This window comes from Eretmochelys imbricata, chromosome 18 (genome assembly GCF_965152235.1).
Source record: "Eretmochelys imbricata isolate rEreImb1 chromosome 18, rEreImb1.hap1, whole genome shotgun sequence".
NCBI classification, from domain to species: Eukaryota; Metazoa; Chordata; order Testudines; family Cheloniidae; genus Eretmochelys; species Eretmochelys imbricata.
The window spans coordinates 724,542-741,473 of NC_135589.1; the positions used below are offsets into that span (position 1 = coordinate 724,542).

General features: G+C 45.7%; 1 protein-coding gene across 4 annotated transcripts in view; it reads right to left on the bottom strand.

Moving 5' to 3' along the window:
• The window catches only part of ECE1 (endothelin converting enzyme 1), a 119,061-nt gene that overhangs the window by 45,593 nt on the left and 56,536 nt on the right, over nucleotides 1–16,932 (bottom strand). For all 4 annotated transcript variants that reach the window (XM_077837228.1, XM_077837229.1, XM_077837227.1 and 1 more), the window contains one exon: nucleotides 787–928. In XM_077837228.1, coding sequence (XP_077693354.1) covers nucleotides 787–928 — 142 coding nt within the window. The remainder of the gene's footprint in view (nucleotides 1–786; nucleotides 929–16,932) is intronic.

The window sequence follows — 16,932 nt, forward strand, 5'->3', positions numbered from 1 at the left end:
TTTGTCCTGCTGCCTTGGGTTGAAAACAGAGTTCGCTGGAAAGGCTTCGGCATCAAGGTGGGGCAGAGTCTGAGACAAACCCAATGGGACAAGACACTTCCGGTGTCTAGGCACATGTACAATTGGACCTTTTGGCTACTTCTCTTGGCAAGTGAGTCTTATTCCTCATTTCCTCCCTCCTTTAGTTAGGGTCTCAGATCCCTTAAAAAAAGGGAGTCGGGGCTCCCAAACTATCGTACAGCAGCTCACTGAAGGGGCAAGCAATGCAGGATGACAGGGCTTAAAGTCCCTCTTATTTTACCATGGTGCCACTTCCCACCAATGCCAGGGACAATCTGGCTGACTAGAGCCAGGGGAACGTTGTCCCTAAATTCACATGGGTGGAAGAGTTCACAAGTTCTTTACACATCTTGAACTAGGTCTGCAAAGCAGCCTTTATTTCCCTCTGTCCCACCCAGAGGAGTGCAGTGCTAGTCAAAGAGTTGCCTGATGCCCCACAGAACAGAATCCTCCTTCCAGCCATATTTGTCAGCATCTCTCAGCCCTGCCCCAGAAAGGCCCTTGCTGCAGGGGAAGGTGTTTTAGCCTTCATCCCCATTTCAAATCCGAGGCCTCCGAGTCTTATAGCAAGGATGCCGATTGTTGCAATGGATTTTGTGATCTGACCTGCCCATGAGGAGCTCAGCTGTAACCCCTGGCTCACTTCTGTAGCAGCTGCCATCAGTGCTCTTCACACAGTCACCCTACAGCTACCATACACAGATCTCATGCAAATGAAGGACTTACTATCTCTGTACTGGAATCCCAGGGCTAAGACACAGGCCAAGAGGCTGAGTGCTAGAACCACGATCAGGACCAGGAGACGCTTCTCAATGTGAGTGCGTTCTGTCCAGCAACTCCTGCTGTTCCCAGAGCCACGGAAATTTACCTAGGAAGGGAAAAGGAAGAATCAGTCCAATTACTCTCCCACACCGATGACAGGAATGTCTACACCTTCCCACGAGGTCAATATCCCTTGAACTGGGGCTACCAAGAAAAACATCCCCCCTCATATTTTTCTGTTTCTATAGAATTGTATTTTAGGTGATACTGTTCAGATCCTGCCCCCCCCCCCCCCCCCAGAAGACGTGCCAGTGATGGAAGGTAACTGGGGTAGTTTATTTAAAATAGTCTGAAAACTCATCGCTTATTTCTAATGCCACAGGAACTGTGCTACATGCAGACAGTGCTGCACTGAGATTGCTATGAACAAGTCTCTATCAGGTCAGCAAAGCTCCAGATTCTTTGGGGAGTGTTGATAGAAGGAGGGGGAAGAGCCCATGTAAAGCTTAGGAACTCGAAAGAACTCTGCACTAACCAGAAATCCTAACAGGAAGGGAGGCACAATCAGAGGAAATGCACCCAGAACACTGGAAATTGGAATATTTCAAGACGTTGGCAAGTCTAGAGCCATCATCACCTGTTCCCAGTCAGACGTGTTTGGGTAGTTTTCATCAGCTGGGTGAGGAGGAGCTTGGCTGGCACTTGGAAACTTCAGGCCCAGCTCCCTTGCCCAGCAGGTGCTCCAAGCCAGAGATGGATGCACTTGTGTGTTTTGTTACCTCCATGCTGTTACCTAAACACTTCCATTTGACTGGAAGTCAGATAAAGGAAACACTGAAGAATAGGATGCACAGGATGGCTTTGCAGAGCTCCCTGCTGGTTCATGAGTAACTGATTAGGCAAATCCCTTTACTTCAATGCAATGGAAGGCTTTATCCTAATGTGGGCCACATAAGACTATAGGGACAGGGTATTTATGGTGCTGCGGCATTGAATAAAAAATCCTGGAGCCCAGAGATGGAAGAGACCTATTAGGGCAACAGTGTTCCCAGGCAGTACTGTTCCCTATAGTACTTCTTCTGTTGTCACCCCTAGTCCGGGGGGAAGGTTGATCTAGTGGCTTGATGCTCAAGACATGGGTTCAATTCCTACTGCTTAATACATTTGCAAAAAAATATCCAGAGTGGGTAAATCCAGGGTTTTGATTTCACACCAGTGCAAACTATTTCCACGTCGCCTGCCCGGGACTGAGCTCTGCTGGTGGGCATAGGGGTAGTGCCATAGGGATCACTACAGCTCTGCTAACGTACGCCAGCTGAGGAGCTGACCCACCGAGCTTAACTGTGGAACAGAGTTTTTTTTAAAAATCCCCTGTTGATTTTCTTGACAGTACCACCTACCCCAGAGGGGAAGGATGATCCAGTGATTAGAGTGCTGGCCGGGGGGGCGGGCAGGTTCAACTCCCTGTTTTGTCACAGGCTTTCTGTGTCACCTTGGCTAAATCATTTAGGCCAGGGCATGTCTACACTATGTGCAAAGGTGACCTCTTAACTCAGATGAGCTAACTGGGGTTAAAATACACACTAACTTGGCAGCTGGAGTTCGATCTCAGGCTGCCCTATAGGTTTTAACTGGAGCTGCTAACACACATTAAAAGCAGAGATGCTGCATCTTCACTGCTATTTTAACCTGAGCTGGCTAACCCGAGTTAATAACATACCTTTTTTTTTTGGTGTAGACGTGCCCTTAGTCTCTCTGTGCCTCCATTTCCCATCTGTACAATGGGGATAATAGTCCTGCCCACACAGGTGTGGGAGGATAAATAAAAGGTGGCGAGATGCACAGATGCTGTGGTAACAGAGGCCATAGAGGCATCTAAAACAGGCACTGAGAGTAATTGTCTTGGGCTGTCATTTCCTATGCATGACTGTGTTGGGGGAAATATAGGCTTATTCTTTGGGGCTCCCCTTGGATTGGCCACCCCTCAAACAGCCACATCAGTGGGGCTCTGGTCCATCTGCTCCTAAAGCCCAGTTTCAGGTGGTTTGCCTCTTTAAGAGACGCCCCTGCCTCTCCTCCAGCAGCTGAGACCTGCCACACCTGCACAACTGTGGCCCAGCTGCCCAGCTTGGGTGTGGGAAATCTGCTCCTCCAGGGCCCTGCCTCTCCATGCCAGTAGCCACTGCACCATCACTATGCCAGCTGGCACCCCTCCAGACAGTTCGGGGTGGGAAGCACCTAGGGCAGCGAAATACCGTCTAGTGGGCTTAACATTTGCCCTGCCCTGCAACATCTACCCAAGATGGCAACTCTGGCAGCACCCTCCAGCTGCAGAAACCATCAGGAGGCAACAGGAAATGCAGGTGAGGCAGTAGCTGCTCTGACACAGAGAGGACCCGTTTCCTCTGGCCGTTGAAGGAGCAGTGTTTACAAGACCTGAGGACTGCAGCCCAGCGGGGAGCAAAGGGGCTTTCCCTGGGGAAGGGAAGGCTGAGTCTTCAGTGTTTAAGGTCAGAAGGAACTACCACATCATCTAGTCTGACCTCCTGCATGTCACCACCAGCCATCTTACACCCAGCCCAACCACGGGAATCAGACCCCTGTATTACAGCCCTGCAGACTGCAGGCTGCTCAAACACACGGCTCTCCTTGGGCTTGTCGGTCTGAATCAAGTCTGTTGACCACTCAGTGAGTCTGAGACAGACTCTCCTGGCCCGCCGGAGGAAAGGCAAGGCCTCAATATGAACGGAGGGAGGGAGAGAGGCAGGCAGGGGAGAAGAGAATGGCATTCCCTTGGAATTGACCCAGTCCATGTTGGACTCAGAGCAACAAGACGGTTGATGGTTTTGAGTACGGAGGTTTATTGCCAAGTTGTCTGTTTGCTCCAGCTACGGCCACCTGGCTCCTGACCAATGGCACCTTTGCTTTAGCACTAGACCAAGCGACAACACACTGCATTTGTGAGAGCAGGAATGGGTTACAGACTACGCTTCCCATCCCACAAGCTGGGTCTGAAGTCACTGTCTTAAGCAAGGCATGGAAATAACAGATCTCAGTCCTAGAGGACTACATCCTGTGAGGCAACCTCATAGGTTTGCTAACACAGCACGGAGAGCTGCAAAGGAACTGGCTCAATCACAATTCTGACTTGCCCCTTAAGTACGACAAAGGTTGTTGCAGAAAAGGTCGATATCCCTAGCTATGCATGAGGTGCTTGTGGAAAATGATAGAATCATAGAAAATTAGGGTTAGAAGAGACCTCAGGAGGTCATCTAGTGCAACCCCCTGCTCAAAGCAGGACCAACACCAACTAAATCATCCCAGCCAAGGCTTTGTCAAACCAGGCCTTAAAAACCTCTAAGGAAGGAGATTCCACCACCTCCCTAGATAACCCATTCCAGTGCTTCACCACCCTCCTAGTGAAATAGTGTTTCCTAATATCCAACCCCCACCGCAAGTTGAGACCATTGCTTCTTGTTCTGCCATCTACCAACACTGAGAATAGCCTAGCTCCATCCTCTTTGGAAGCCCCCTTCAGGTAGTTGAAGGCTGCCCCTCATTCTTCTCTTCTGCACACTAAATAACCCCAGTTCCCTCAGCCTCTCCTTGTAAGTCATGTGCCCCAGCCCCCTAATAATTTTCATTGCCCTCCACTGGACTCTCTCCAATTTGTCCACATCCCTTCTGTACTGAACACAAAGAGCCAGAAAAGGAAGCCAAACAATCAAGCTTCATGGCTCAAGCTGGGTAAAATGCAACAATAGCCGACAGTGTAAATGGTGAAAAAGCATGTTAGTGGTTGAATCCCAAGAGCGTTCAGTTCTGACCTGACTCTGTTCCCATTTGGCAAGTCTTCCATTGACTTCAGGGGAATGCTGAGCACTCTTGAGGTCCTGACTCAGGTTTTGGAAGCTGAAAATTTCACTCCAAGGTGAAAAGAACAGGAGTACTTGTGGCACCTTAGAGACTAACAAATTTATTTGAGCATAAGCTTTCATGGGCTACAGCCCACTTCATCAGATTCATGCAGTGGAAAATACAGTAGGAAGATTAGGACACAATCATAGGGCCTAATCACATCAGCAACACTATCAGAGGCTCGTTCACCTGCACATCTACCAATGTGATATACGCCATCATGTGCCAGCAATGCCCCTCTGCCATGTACATTGGCCAAACCGGACAGTCTCTACGTAAAAGAATCAATGGACACAAATCAGACGCCAAGAATTATAACATTCATAAACCAGTCGGAGAACACTTCAATCTCTCTGGTCACTCGATTACAGACCTAAAAGTCGCAATATTTCAACAAAAAAAACTTCAAAACCAGACTCCAAAGAGAGACTGCTGAATTGGAATTAATTTGCAAACTGGATACAATTAGCTTAGGCTTGAATAGAGACTGGGAGTGGATGGGTCATTACACAAAGTAAAACTATTTCCCCATGTTCCCCCTTCCTCCCCCCCGCCCCCCCACTGTTCCTCAGACGTTCTTGTCAACTGCTGGAAATGGCCCATCTTGATTACCACTACAAAAGGTTTTTTTTCTCTCCTGCTGGTAATAGCTCACCTTAACTGACCACTCTCATTATAGTGTGCATGGTAACACCCACTGTTTCATGTTCTCTGTGTATATAAAATCGTCCTACTGTATTTTCCACAGCATGCATCCGATGAGGTGGGCTGTAGCCCACGAAAGCTTATGCTCAAATAAATTTGTTAGTCTCTAAGGCGCCACAAGTATTCCTGTTCTTTTTGCGGATACAGACTAACATGGCTGCTACTCAGACTCCAAGGTGAGTTTAGTAGTAAGGAGAAGGGCATCCTCTAGCAAATATGGCTCCCCCAGGGTCCCTCTGAGAACTTTGCTATCTCAAATATTTCAGGATGCATACAACATGGAGGCATTTGTTGCAACGCCATCATTAGGGTTGAGCACAGTTTTGCACTTGAAGCAGGAATTCAATCTCTGTGCGGTGTATTCTCCCCCAACATAGAGCACTTAGACCCGGTCCACACTACAAAATTAGGTTGACCCAGCTGCATTGCTCAGGGGCGTGAAAAATCCAACCCCCTGAGCAACATAGTTAAGCCGACCTAACCTCCGGTGTAGACAGCGCTAGGTTGAGAGAAAAATTTTTCAGTCCACATAGCTACTGCCTCTCGGGGAGGTGGATTAACTACAGCGACGGGAGACGCCCTCCCGTTAGCATAGGCAGCAGCCTCCTCTACACTGAAGCGCTGGCACTGTGGAGCTGTGGCGTTTCAGGTGTAGACAGGCTCTGACTCTGAGCACAGAATGAGTCTGGTAATGAGTCAGAGCTAAATAAACAAACCGAGTCCTACAAGAAATTTAGCATCTCACAGCTTCTTATGGGACGGGCATAGGTAATTCACCTCTCCAAGAGGCGATAGCTAGGTGGATGGAAGAATTCTTCTGTAAATCTAGCACTGTCTACACATAGCCTTAGGTCAGCTTAACTCTGTTGGTCAGGGGCATGGATTTTCACACCTCTGAGCGACATCGCCGGGTCAACCTAATTTTCTAGAATAGGCCAGCCCTGCAGCAGTCTTCTTTGTCCCAAGTGATCTTAACAATGGATTAGCACAGACACTTCAAGCTTTCCATATAATTAAACTAAATTCAAACCTTGTGCATAGGCTATACTGTAAGAAATTAGGTTGTAATTAAGCTATTTAACTATTGTATCTAATTCTTCTGATTATGTAGTCTCCAGACAGGCTTAAGTGGTGCCACTGTGATAGAGGTAACTGAGCCAATCACCCCCTTTCCTCTCCAGCTAATTTGCATCCAATAAACCCTATTGGTTGTAATGACTCTCTGGTGTGGTGACAGGACATGTGTCAGGAGTTCTTACTGGTAGATATTTTGGCCTCACTGTCACTGCTCTTCTAAGGATTGTGGCAGTACACTTTACTGGGCACAGGTGTCTGCCTCAGATCTACTGGGAATTGAGTCAGCACTGCCAGGGAAACTGAGGCAGGAGTGTAGCAGGAGCCCTTAAAACACAAAGCCAATGGGACTTAGAGACTGGGCTTGCCCTGACCCCTCTTCAAATAGCACCAGCCTCACTAACACAGACCATCAGTCACTGGCAAATTAAGGACCAAATTCCCAAGTATATTCCGGTTGGGGTGTTGCTCTGGCTAGGCAGGGGTAAACCCCAGTAAACTGGCTAGTGTGTGCTGGCTACTCAGTACTGCTTTTGTGCACTGCTGAATCTGCCCTTAGTTCTACCATTTAAAAACTATTAAGGTTGGCAGTATGTAATGTTAGTCGATCAGAAATGGCACATGGCAGACCTCCTGTTGGTTTTCTGTTCAGTGTTAATGTATGACATTTTTAATAATAATAATAATAAAAAAAGGAAATTCCCAGGCCACAAAACCCAAGAACCACGTTAAGATGGGATGAAGGCTGAGTGTGTGCATTCTATGTAGTGTATTTACATTGTCAGTTCTTTTTGTTCTGTATTTGTACTAGCGTGACCAGACAGCAAGTGTGAAAAATCAGGACGGGGTGGGGGTGGGGGGGTAATGGGTCCCTATATAAGAAAAAGCCTTGAATATTGGGACTGTCCCCATAAAATCGGGACATCTGGTCACCCTAATTTGTACAGCTCCAAGCCCCATGGAGTCCTGGTCTGTGGCTGGGGCTGCTAAGCGCCACCGCAACACAATAACTAATTGAGTGTATGTATCAGTAACTGAAGGGTAAAACACATTACAGGGATGTTATAAGTAACTCAACTCAAGCTAAAGAAAATCTTAATTAAAGCTACACTTAAAAGAAATCTAAACTCAACTTTCATTCAGGATTTCTAATGCTTGTTGTTAGCATAATTACACAATCCCTCTAACATTTTTACCCTAAATTGATGTACTGTCAAATTTAACTCCACCGTGTGTGTGTGTGTGGCTAGTCTCTGCAGCCATGCAGTGCTGTGTGTAGGAGTTAGGAATGGAGAATTGCTACACTGGAACAGAGCAGTGTCCAGTCTCCACCTGTGGATAAGGTTATTGATCACCTTAGCATTTTGCATACCAAGTGACACAAGGATTGTAACCACAGCCCTGCAAGAGGCTCTCCCTCCCCCCCCACCCCAACAGATTTTGACCACTAAGGAAGAGACATTACAAGCAAAAAAAAGTTTGAGGCACACCAACTCCTGCATCATTTAATCAAAGCAGCCATGTGATTTTATTGTGGCAAGCCCTGTCCTCCTTTCCCTCTCCACCTCCTCTCTTAGCTTGGACTGAGAGCCCATCAGGGCAGGGGCCCTTGTAAAATGCCATGCATGTTCATGGTACTGGAATATGCTGGCTTTTCGCCAAGTGTCTGAGGCGCTGGACTCCAGCCAGATCTGATTATTCCAAGAGAAGAATATCTTTCTGTTGTTCAGCTAAGAGTTGGGAGAGGACAGGGAAGGAAGCAGGTGAAAGATATGCAAGTTCTCTGGAAAACTGGCGTTTAGCTGCAGAGCCCCTTACTCAGAGCAGAGTTAGAGGCATGTTGTATCTTTGATGTGCATTAGTGTGTCTCCTCAGTTAGACAGGACATTCCCTTTCCAGTCAGACAGGAGCTGGCCACAGGTGAAATATCTTTGCACTGACCTATTGTACAGCTGAGCTCCTGCTAAGCAGTCAGGCCATTGTCCTCTGTAGTCTGCATGCCTCAGAGATGCAGCAAGGAATAAACTTCAGAGTGTGGACAACAAAAGTTATGCACCTCTGACTCAGCACTGTCTCGCAGTTCATGTGCACAGCACAGATACTGTAGATAACAGTAGCAAGACACCCAAGGTTACAGCTCCTGGCAGCAGATGAACGTCAGCTCGCTTTCTGCCCTGGAGCCTGGCACCTGCAGAAATTCACTGGCACAATGGGATGTTTAAGTCCCTACACAGTCCCTTTTCAAAGAGTTTCTCCATTCTTCATTGTTTTGGAGGAACTAGACCGAGATTAGAGTAATCTCCTTTCAGGAAGGGGTAAAGATTAAGATGCAGCAATATCTCATGGCCCACCCCCACCTATTAACAGGAACAAACTCTGCAGGCAAGGGCCTGAGATGGTGCATGGGAACAAGGGAGCTGCATTCAGAGGGATGGGCAGGAGAAAAGGTCAGACAACACTAGTACCCAAGGAGCAGCGCCAGCCACTGATGAGGGTGAAGGGTCAGAGAAACACCGCTGAAGCAGAACACAACAGAGGCCAATAAAAGGTAACAGGAACAGCCACACATAATGCACCAGTGAAACCTAGCACAATAATAGCAAGAAGCACAGCGATGCCATTGTAGACTGCAATCTCAACAGAGATTACGCAAGCTATGCAAGGCCTGGTTAACCCTTGGCCAGAGACTGAGATGCCCAAGTGCTACAGGAAGTGTCATTGGCTGCCATCTTGGCTGACACACCAGGATTGAACCAGGGACCTCCAGAATTAGAGGCCTAAATGTCTACAATTTGAGCTAAAAGGCCAGGCTCTAGGGACTGTAATAGACTCTGAACCTCTGAGGATCAGGCATGGGTGGGAGGGGGGACATGGCAGACTCTTCTCCTGGAGCTAGTGCTCACCTAGGGCCCCTCACAGTGCTAGGGGATGCTGTACTGCAGGAGGGCTCTCACAAGAGATGTGAAAAGTGAGGCACTGGCTCATTTATTTTCAGTGAACACTTCTACTATTGGAACACTCAAAGGCCTCAGTCAGGATCAAGGCCCCATTGTGCTCCGTGCTGTACAGAGAGACAAATACAATTCCTGTTGTGGAGGGCTTACAATCTTGAGGATCACATATTAACTCTGGTATCATGGACTAATTACAAATGGGAAGTTACCAGCGCTGGGCTATTTGCTGGAAAAATGTTGCCAATTAATTGAGCCTCTTCCCCATTCGCAGGTAACTTGCAAGCAGACCAATTTTTACAAGTTTTTGTTCAATTGACACTTTACAGGAATATACTGGAGCTCAGCCTGTGTGGACAGAAAAATATTTGCTGCTGATTATCTGTAGGGCATGAAGTCACATTACGTTATTTCTTTTCTCTGTCTGAATGACAAACTAATGGAAGGGATGTGGGGAGAAATCCAAGATGGTGGCACTTACAGCTTTTGTTCTGTCTCTGTACAGCCCCTAGCACTATGGAATCCTGGGCCATGACTGGGGCTCCTCAGTGATACGATAATATAAGCAAGAAATAATTACAATCTCTGGTGCAAACACATTTGAGGATATTCATGAGACTTAATCTTTCTTTGGTTCTTTGCAAGAAAGTCTAAAGTGCCAATAAGGATTGTGTATACAGTTAACATTACTGATCCAGATTTCCGGCTGGCTTCGGTGGAGCTGTGCCAGTTTACACTTGATGGGGATCTGGACCAGTGTTTTTATTTAAAAAACATTCACACCTTTTTGTTGTATTTGTCAAGTGCTAGTAACTTTCTGCCAGTTTAAATTCTCCCACTGGAAGTTTCTGTTGGATACAGAATACTTTTCCTCCTGTTCTAAGTAATGCTATGCTAAGTTTGATGACTGCTGCGTTCCACTCCAGAGGTGGGTGCCCTTTTGGATGAAGATATTTCTGCATTATGTGGATGTTAAAAAAATGTGAAGAAAATTTTGCCATGGACTTGGATGAGAGCAGGATTGGATTTTACAGGCTGGAAAATACTTTGGGATGCAAAGAGCTACCTAAAAACAAGATCAAGAGAAGAGCTGACAAGGCATCCCAGGGTATGTCTACACTGGAATAAAAGACCCGCAGCACAGCCGCGGCTGGACTGGGTCAGTCAACCCCCTCTTCTCATGGGATCCTGGAGCCCAGGCTCTAACCCGAGCCCGAATGTCTGCACAGCAATTTTACGGCCCTGCAGCCTGAGCTCTGCACGCACAAGTCAGCTGACCCAGGCCAGCACAGGTGCTTAATTGCAGCATAAATGCACCCACAGAGGCTAAGGAATTCCTTTCCCTTGTACTACTAGCACTTTCCTTGTATTAGTATTCCAGTTCTCTTCCACTATCTCCTTTGATAGGATGGGTCATTTTTAAAAGTGGCAAATAGTTGTCCCCAGGCATTGTAACCTGGCCACATCTGTTCTGAATCAGAGAAAAATTTACTATTATATTCCTTGGAATATTATTATATTGCTTAAAGTACTACGGGGGGGTTGGGAGCATCTGGCTATCTGCAGTTCTTACAGAGTCCAGCTGTGCAGGTCTCTCACACGGCGTGCTCAGTTGCTCCTGATTGTCACTAATTAGTGCTGTATTTTCACGGTGCTAGTAGCTACGTCCTCTTTAACTGGAAGTTAGTAGTACATGAAAATGCTCTGTAGTCTCTGCCACCATTATGTGCCGACTGAATTGAGTTACTGCACAGGTAAGTGGCCCAGAATAGTGTTGTAGAAACCAGGCAAGGTACTAACAAACTTCAACAGAACTTTATTTTTAAAGTGGAAACCTCTTTACCAAGCTGCTGCTGCAACCTTGGTAGCTCTCACTCCCCTCCCTCCCCACTTCCTGTTCCTGTCCTTTCAGATTCCCAATAGCCAGTGCTCCCAGTTCTAATAATTACAAGCAGCATCTAAACACCACATTCCCTCCTCTCTTAAGAAACTCTCCCAATTAAAATAAACATTGTTCTAACCACAGGAACAAATATGAAACAAGACACTATATTGTTGGCAGAAATATTATACTGAAAACACTGTAGATACTACATAACATAGTCTCTAGTCCAGACAGGTGGTTGTCTGGGTCGGACAGGCCGTCTCTCAAGCCCCGGTTCCAGTGCAATGTCTTGTTGTGTTGATACTATGGTGAAGTCATCCAATGCAGACTGGGTATTGGCATAATCTCCTCTTGGTGCATAGGCAGGTGCAAGATAAAAAGCATTCCATACCCGCCCATCAGAAAGTCGATAGGTGTAAGGTCCCTTCTTCTCTATGATTTTAAGAGGAGCTGTGAATTTATGGTCCCCTTCGTGTAAAATTCCACGTTTTCATATTCTAATGAAGAAACTGCACTCAAACTTTGGTTTCTTAGCACCCCACCGCTTGTCTGTGAAAGCCTTATACTTTGCTTGGTTCTGTTCAACTGTTTTTCTCACATCATCCTCGGTTGAGGCATCAGGTCGTGCCTTTAACAATCCAGCAACGTTCAGTTTAGTATTCATCTGTTTCCCATGCAGTAACTCTCCGGGTGATCTTTGCGTTGTGGCATGTCGTGTAGCCCAGTATGCTTGCAAGAAATCAGTAGTGAAGGGTATCCACAATCGCCCTTCCAGTTTAGCCATTTGCAAACTCTCTTTCAAACTTCTGTTAAACCGTTTGATTTCCCCATTGGCTTGAGGGAAATATAGGGATGACCTTCTGTGTAAAATGTTCCCATCTGCTAGAAAAGTTTCAAACTCCAGGGAAGTAATTTGACTACCATTATCTGAAACCAGTTTTTGGGGTTACCTTCCCTGCTAAAAACTGGAGAGGAACTTAATTACTGTAGCAAAAGAGATTTGCAATGTAAACGCTACCTCGGGCCATTTACTGAAATAGTCTATTGAAGTGATGGCATAACGGCAGTCAATTGGAGCAGTATGAAAGGGTCCTTACAATGTCAATTGCCACTTTTCCCCATGCAGATTCAGGAAGAGGAACAGGCTGTAATGGAGGGATACATGTCACTGCTGTCTTATCATGCATTTGGCAAGTGACATGGGATTTTATGAGTGCTTCAGTTTGAGAGTCCATCCCTGGCCACCAATACAGATCCTGTAGTCGTTGTTTGGTTCTGACAATTCCTTGATGAGTATCGTGTGCAAGGTGTGAGTTTTGACTGTAATTCTTCTGGCACAAGGAGCCGTTGTGTATCTCATAGCACACAGCCATCAAGCAAAGAAAGTTTGTCCCAAACTCTAAAATAAGGCAGCAAAACTTGGTCAAGATTTTTAGGGTTACTGGGCCATCTCTTTGTCAGAAATTCCCGTAGTTTTTGTTGAATTGGACATGCAGAACAAGCAGCTTGAAATTGTTCTTTTGTAACTGCAGTGAGAGCGTTGTAATAAGTGTAACCACTACACCCTCATCCTCCGGTGGACCATCTGGTGAAGGCAAAGGCAGGCGAGAAAGGCAATCGGTGACCACATTTTGGTTTCCAGGCTTATATTCCAGTTCATAATTGAAAGAGAGTAGTCTTGCAGACCACCTAGCAATACGATATCCTGCTCTTCCCAGTCCTTTCATGGTGAGCAACATAGTCAAAGGGCTGTGGTGTGTGCGCAACTTGAACGTGCGGCCCCCACAGGTAAGTTCTCCATTTTTCCGTAGCCCAGACACAAGCAAGTGCTTCTTTTTCGACTGTAAAATATTTCCTCTCAGCATTACTTAGTGTCCTTGAAGCAAATGCAACAGTCCTCTCTGTGTTGTCCTCATGAAGTTGTGTGAGGACAGCCCCAAGTCCACAATCAGAAGCATCAGTAGTTACAATTGTTGGCAATGCAGGACTGAATAGTGCAAGTACTAGACTATCCAATCAAGTATTTCACCGTTTCGAAACTAGCTTGTTCATCCGTTATCCACGCTAACGTTGAACTTCTCCATAGTAATTCTCGTAACGGTTCAATGAAAGAAGCATAATTGGGAATGAATTTTGCATACCAGGAGGTAAGACCCAAGAAGGAACGTAAAGTTTGCAAATCTGTTGGAGGAGGAGCATTTAAAATTGCCAGGATATGATCTGGATCAGGTTTTAGTCCAGCCTGTGAAATTGTATGCCCCAAAAAGGAGAGCTCAGTTTGTCTAAATTTGCATTTGGACCTATTGAGCTTGAGACCTGCTTTGCTGATGCAGTTTAGTACAGACTGCAGGTTATTGTCATGCTCCTCAGAAGTATTTCCAAACACGATAATATCATCCAGATAGCACTGAACTCCATGTTGATTCTTCAGAATCAATGACATCATTGTTTGGAAGGCACCTGGGGCAGATGCGAGACCGTATGGAACATGTTTAAAACGAAATAGTCCCTCATGTGTAATAAATGCTGTGAGGTCTCCGCTATCTTCATGCAACATAACCTGGTAGTATGCTGTCATAAATATAAAGGGAAGGGAAAGCACCTTTCTGTATACAGTGCTATAAAATCCTCTTACCTGTAAAGGGTTAAGAAACTCAAGTAACCTAGCTGGCACCTGACCAATAAGGAGACAAGATACTTTCAAATCTGGGGGTGGGCGGGGAGAAGGCTTTGTCTGTCTATCTGTGTGATGCCTCTGCCCGGGGACAGATTAAGAAAGCAAGCAATTCAACTCCTATAGTGTTAGTAAGTAATCCAGCTATAAAATGCGTTAGATTTTGCTTTTGTTTTTGACTTGTGAAATTTGCTATACTGGAGGGAATGTGCATTCCTGTTTTTGTGTCTTTTTGTAACTTAAGGTTTTGCCTAGAGGGATTCTCTACGTTTTGAATCTGACTGCCTGTGAGATTATCTTCCATTCTAATTTCACAGAGGTGCTTCTTTTACCTTTTTTCTGTCTAAAAAAGTTCTCGTTCTTTTAAGAGCCTGACTGATCTCTCTATGATCCTAAGACCCAGGGATTTGGGTCTGTGAATCACTTTGTAATCAGTTGGTTAGGATATTATTCTCAAGCCTCCGCAGGAAAGGGGGTGTAAGTCTTGGGGGAATAGGAACTCCAAGTGGTCCTTTCCCTGATTCTTTGTTAAATCACTTGGTGGTGGCAGCGTACCCCCCAAGGACAAAAAGTTTGTGCCTTGGGGAAGTTTAACCCTAAGCTGGTAGAAATAAGCTTTGGGGGTCTTTCATGTGGGTACCCACATCTGTACCCTAGAGTTCAGAGTGGGGAGGGAACCCTGACATATGTGCTCTGCAAACCAAGAGTAGAAAACATCTTTGCTCCACGGAGTTCTGCAAATACTTTTTCTATGTGAGGAAGAGGATGGCTATCAATCACAATAGCTTTATTTGGCTCCCTTAAGTCCACACAAAGGTGAATATCTCCACCCTTCTTCTGCGTCACTACTGTAGGTGAAACCCATTCTGAGGAGTAAATCTCTTCAATAATGTCCTTTTGAACAAGTTTTCTAAGTTCCTCTGAAATAGCTTCCCTGACTGAAAATGGTAAGCGCCGTAACTTCTGTCATACAGGCATCACATTATTGCACATTTTAACTTTATGCAGAAACCCATAAGCACAGCCGAGTCTCTCCTCAACCTGGTGTTGGGTCCCAGCTGAAACTGGTGTGTATACCACAAGAGTGCTTTGCTGAGGAAGATCAATTCGTCCATTAACTACCCTGCGATTTAAAGAAGCCAATAAAATCTCTGCCAAGGATAGGGGTGCCTTTGTGGACAATGTAGAACTCTGCAGTGACACAGCAATCACCAAAACTAACTATTGGTGGCAGGCAGCCATGTACTGGAATATGGTTTTTCAAATAGCACACCAAGTGAAGTTTGGGTTCAGTAAGAGGCACATCTTTAAAGTAATGCAAATAGATGGAATCAGGTCGTATAGATACTGCTGAGCCAGTGTCCAACATTAGCTAACTAGAGTGTGATTTGCCTGAGGGTATGGCGGAAATGTTTACAGTGCACTTTATTTGTTCTGGAATATGTGCAGTAGTGATTTTGTCCACGCTCAGCACAGTAACATCTGGTATTGTAACTGCATGCACCTGTTGATTGAACTGGCTGCTGCGACATACTTTAGCAAAATGCCCAATCTTTTTGCAATGATTGCACTGAGCTACTTTTGCCTGACATCCTGTGTAGCTTGCAAGGTGTTGTGGGGATCCACAGTGAAAGCATGCTTTTACTGTATTTTGAATTTGCTGATCTGGTCAATTTTCCTCTTGTAATCGTTTGTCTGCAGCGATAGTGAACTTTTCTGCAAAAGGAGTCACAGCCTGGACTCTGCCTCCTATATCCATGCTCATTATTTTGGCTTCAGCTGTAGCTGACTCAATCTGAGTAGCAATGGTTACACTAGAAGAAGCAATAAGTTGTGGTTCTAGAAGTAAACTTTCTCTTACATGAAGCATGGTTGTTTTCTCAATGAGCTGGTCTCTAATCATCTCATCTGTCATATTCCCAAAGTCACAAGTTACCACCAGACTCCTCAGGGAAGTAATATACTGCATTATAGTCTCTCCTGTTTTCTGCTCACGCTGGCAAAATCTGTAGCGATTAGCTACCACATTCACTTTTGGCACAAAGAAGTTCTTTAATGCAGTGAGTGCAGTCTCATATTTATCATCTGCAAGGGGAAAAGTGTAAAATATGCGCTGCCCTTCTGCTCCAAGGCAGTGGATTAGCAGAACACGCTTTCTTTCTTCAGAAATCTCTATAGCACTGATTGCAAGCAGAAAAGTCTTAAACATATGGATCCAGGCAGTAAAAGTAACTGGAGACTCACCTGGGCTTTGCAGAAAGGGTGCAGGTGGGTTCAGAGGCAGAAGATCCATCCTCATCACCAAAATGTTGTAGCAACCAGGCAAGGTACTAACAAACTTCAACAGGACTTTATTTTTCAAGTGGAAACTTCTTTACCAAGCTGCTGCTGCACCCTTGGTAGCTCTCATTCCACCTCTTCAACTGCCCCCCCCCGCTTCCTGTTTCCTGTCCTTTCAGACTCCCAACAGCCAGTGCTCCCAGTTCTAATAATTACAAGCAGCATCTAAACACCACAAATAGGCAATCAAACCAGTATGTCCACAACATAATGTTTATGCTGCAGCTAATGTAAACCTTTGGCATAGATTTGAATAAAGCTGTTTCCAGCAGATCTGCCTTCAACTAGCTCCTAAAGACAGACTTTATGGCTGTTTAGATGCAGGAACCCTGTCACACCCAAGCTTGTAAGGCACAATACAGTTTAAGATGATTTACTGTGTGGAGACTGAGCAATTTTTCCATACCATGTTGAACTCCTGGAACTGACAGAAATTCCTGCCTTTTACCATCTGCACACATCAGAAGGGAGACAAGTTGTGACTGTCTCTCCACTGAGCCTCAAGCTTAACTTAAGAGATGCTGTTTTACATACTCAGAGGCAGCGATTCTTAACTTCACACA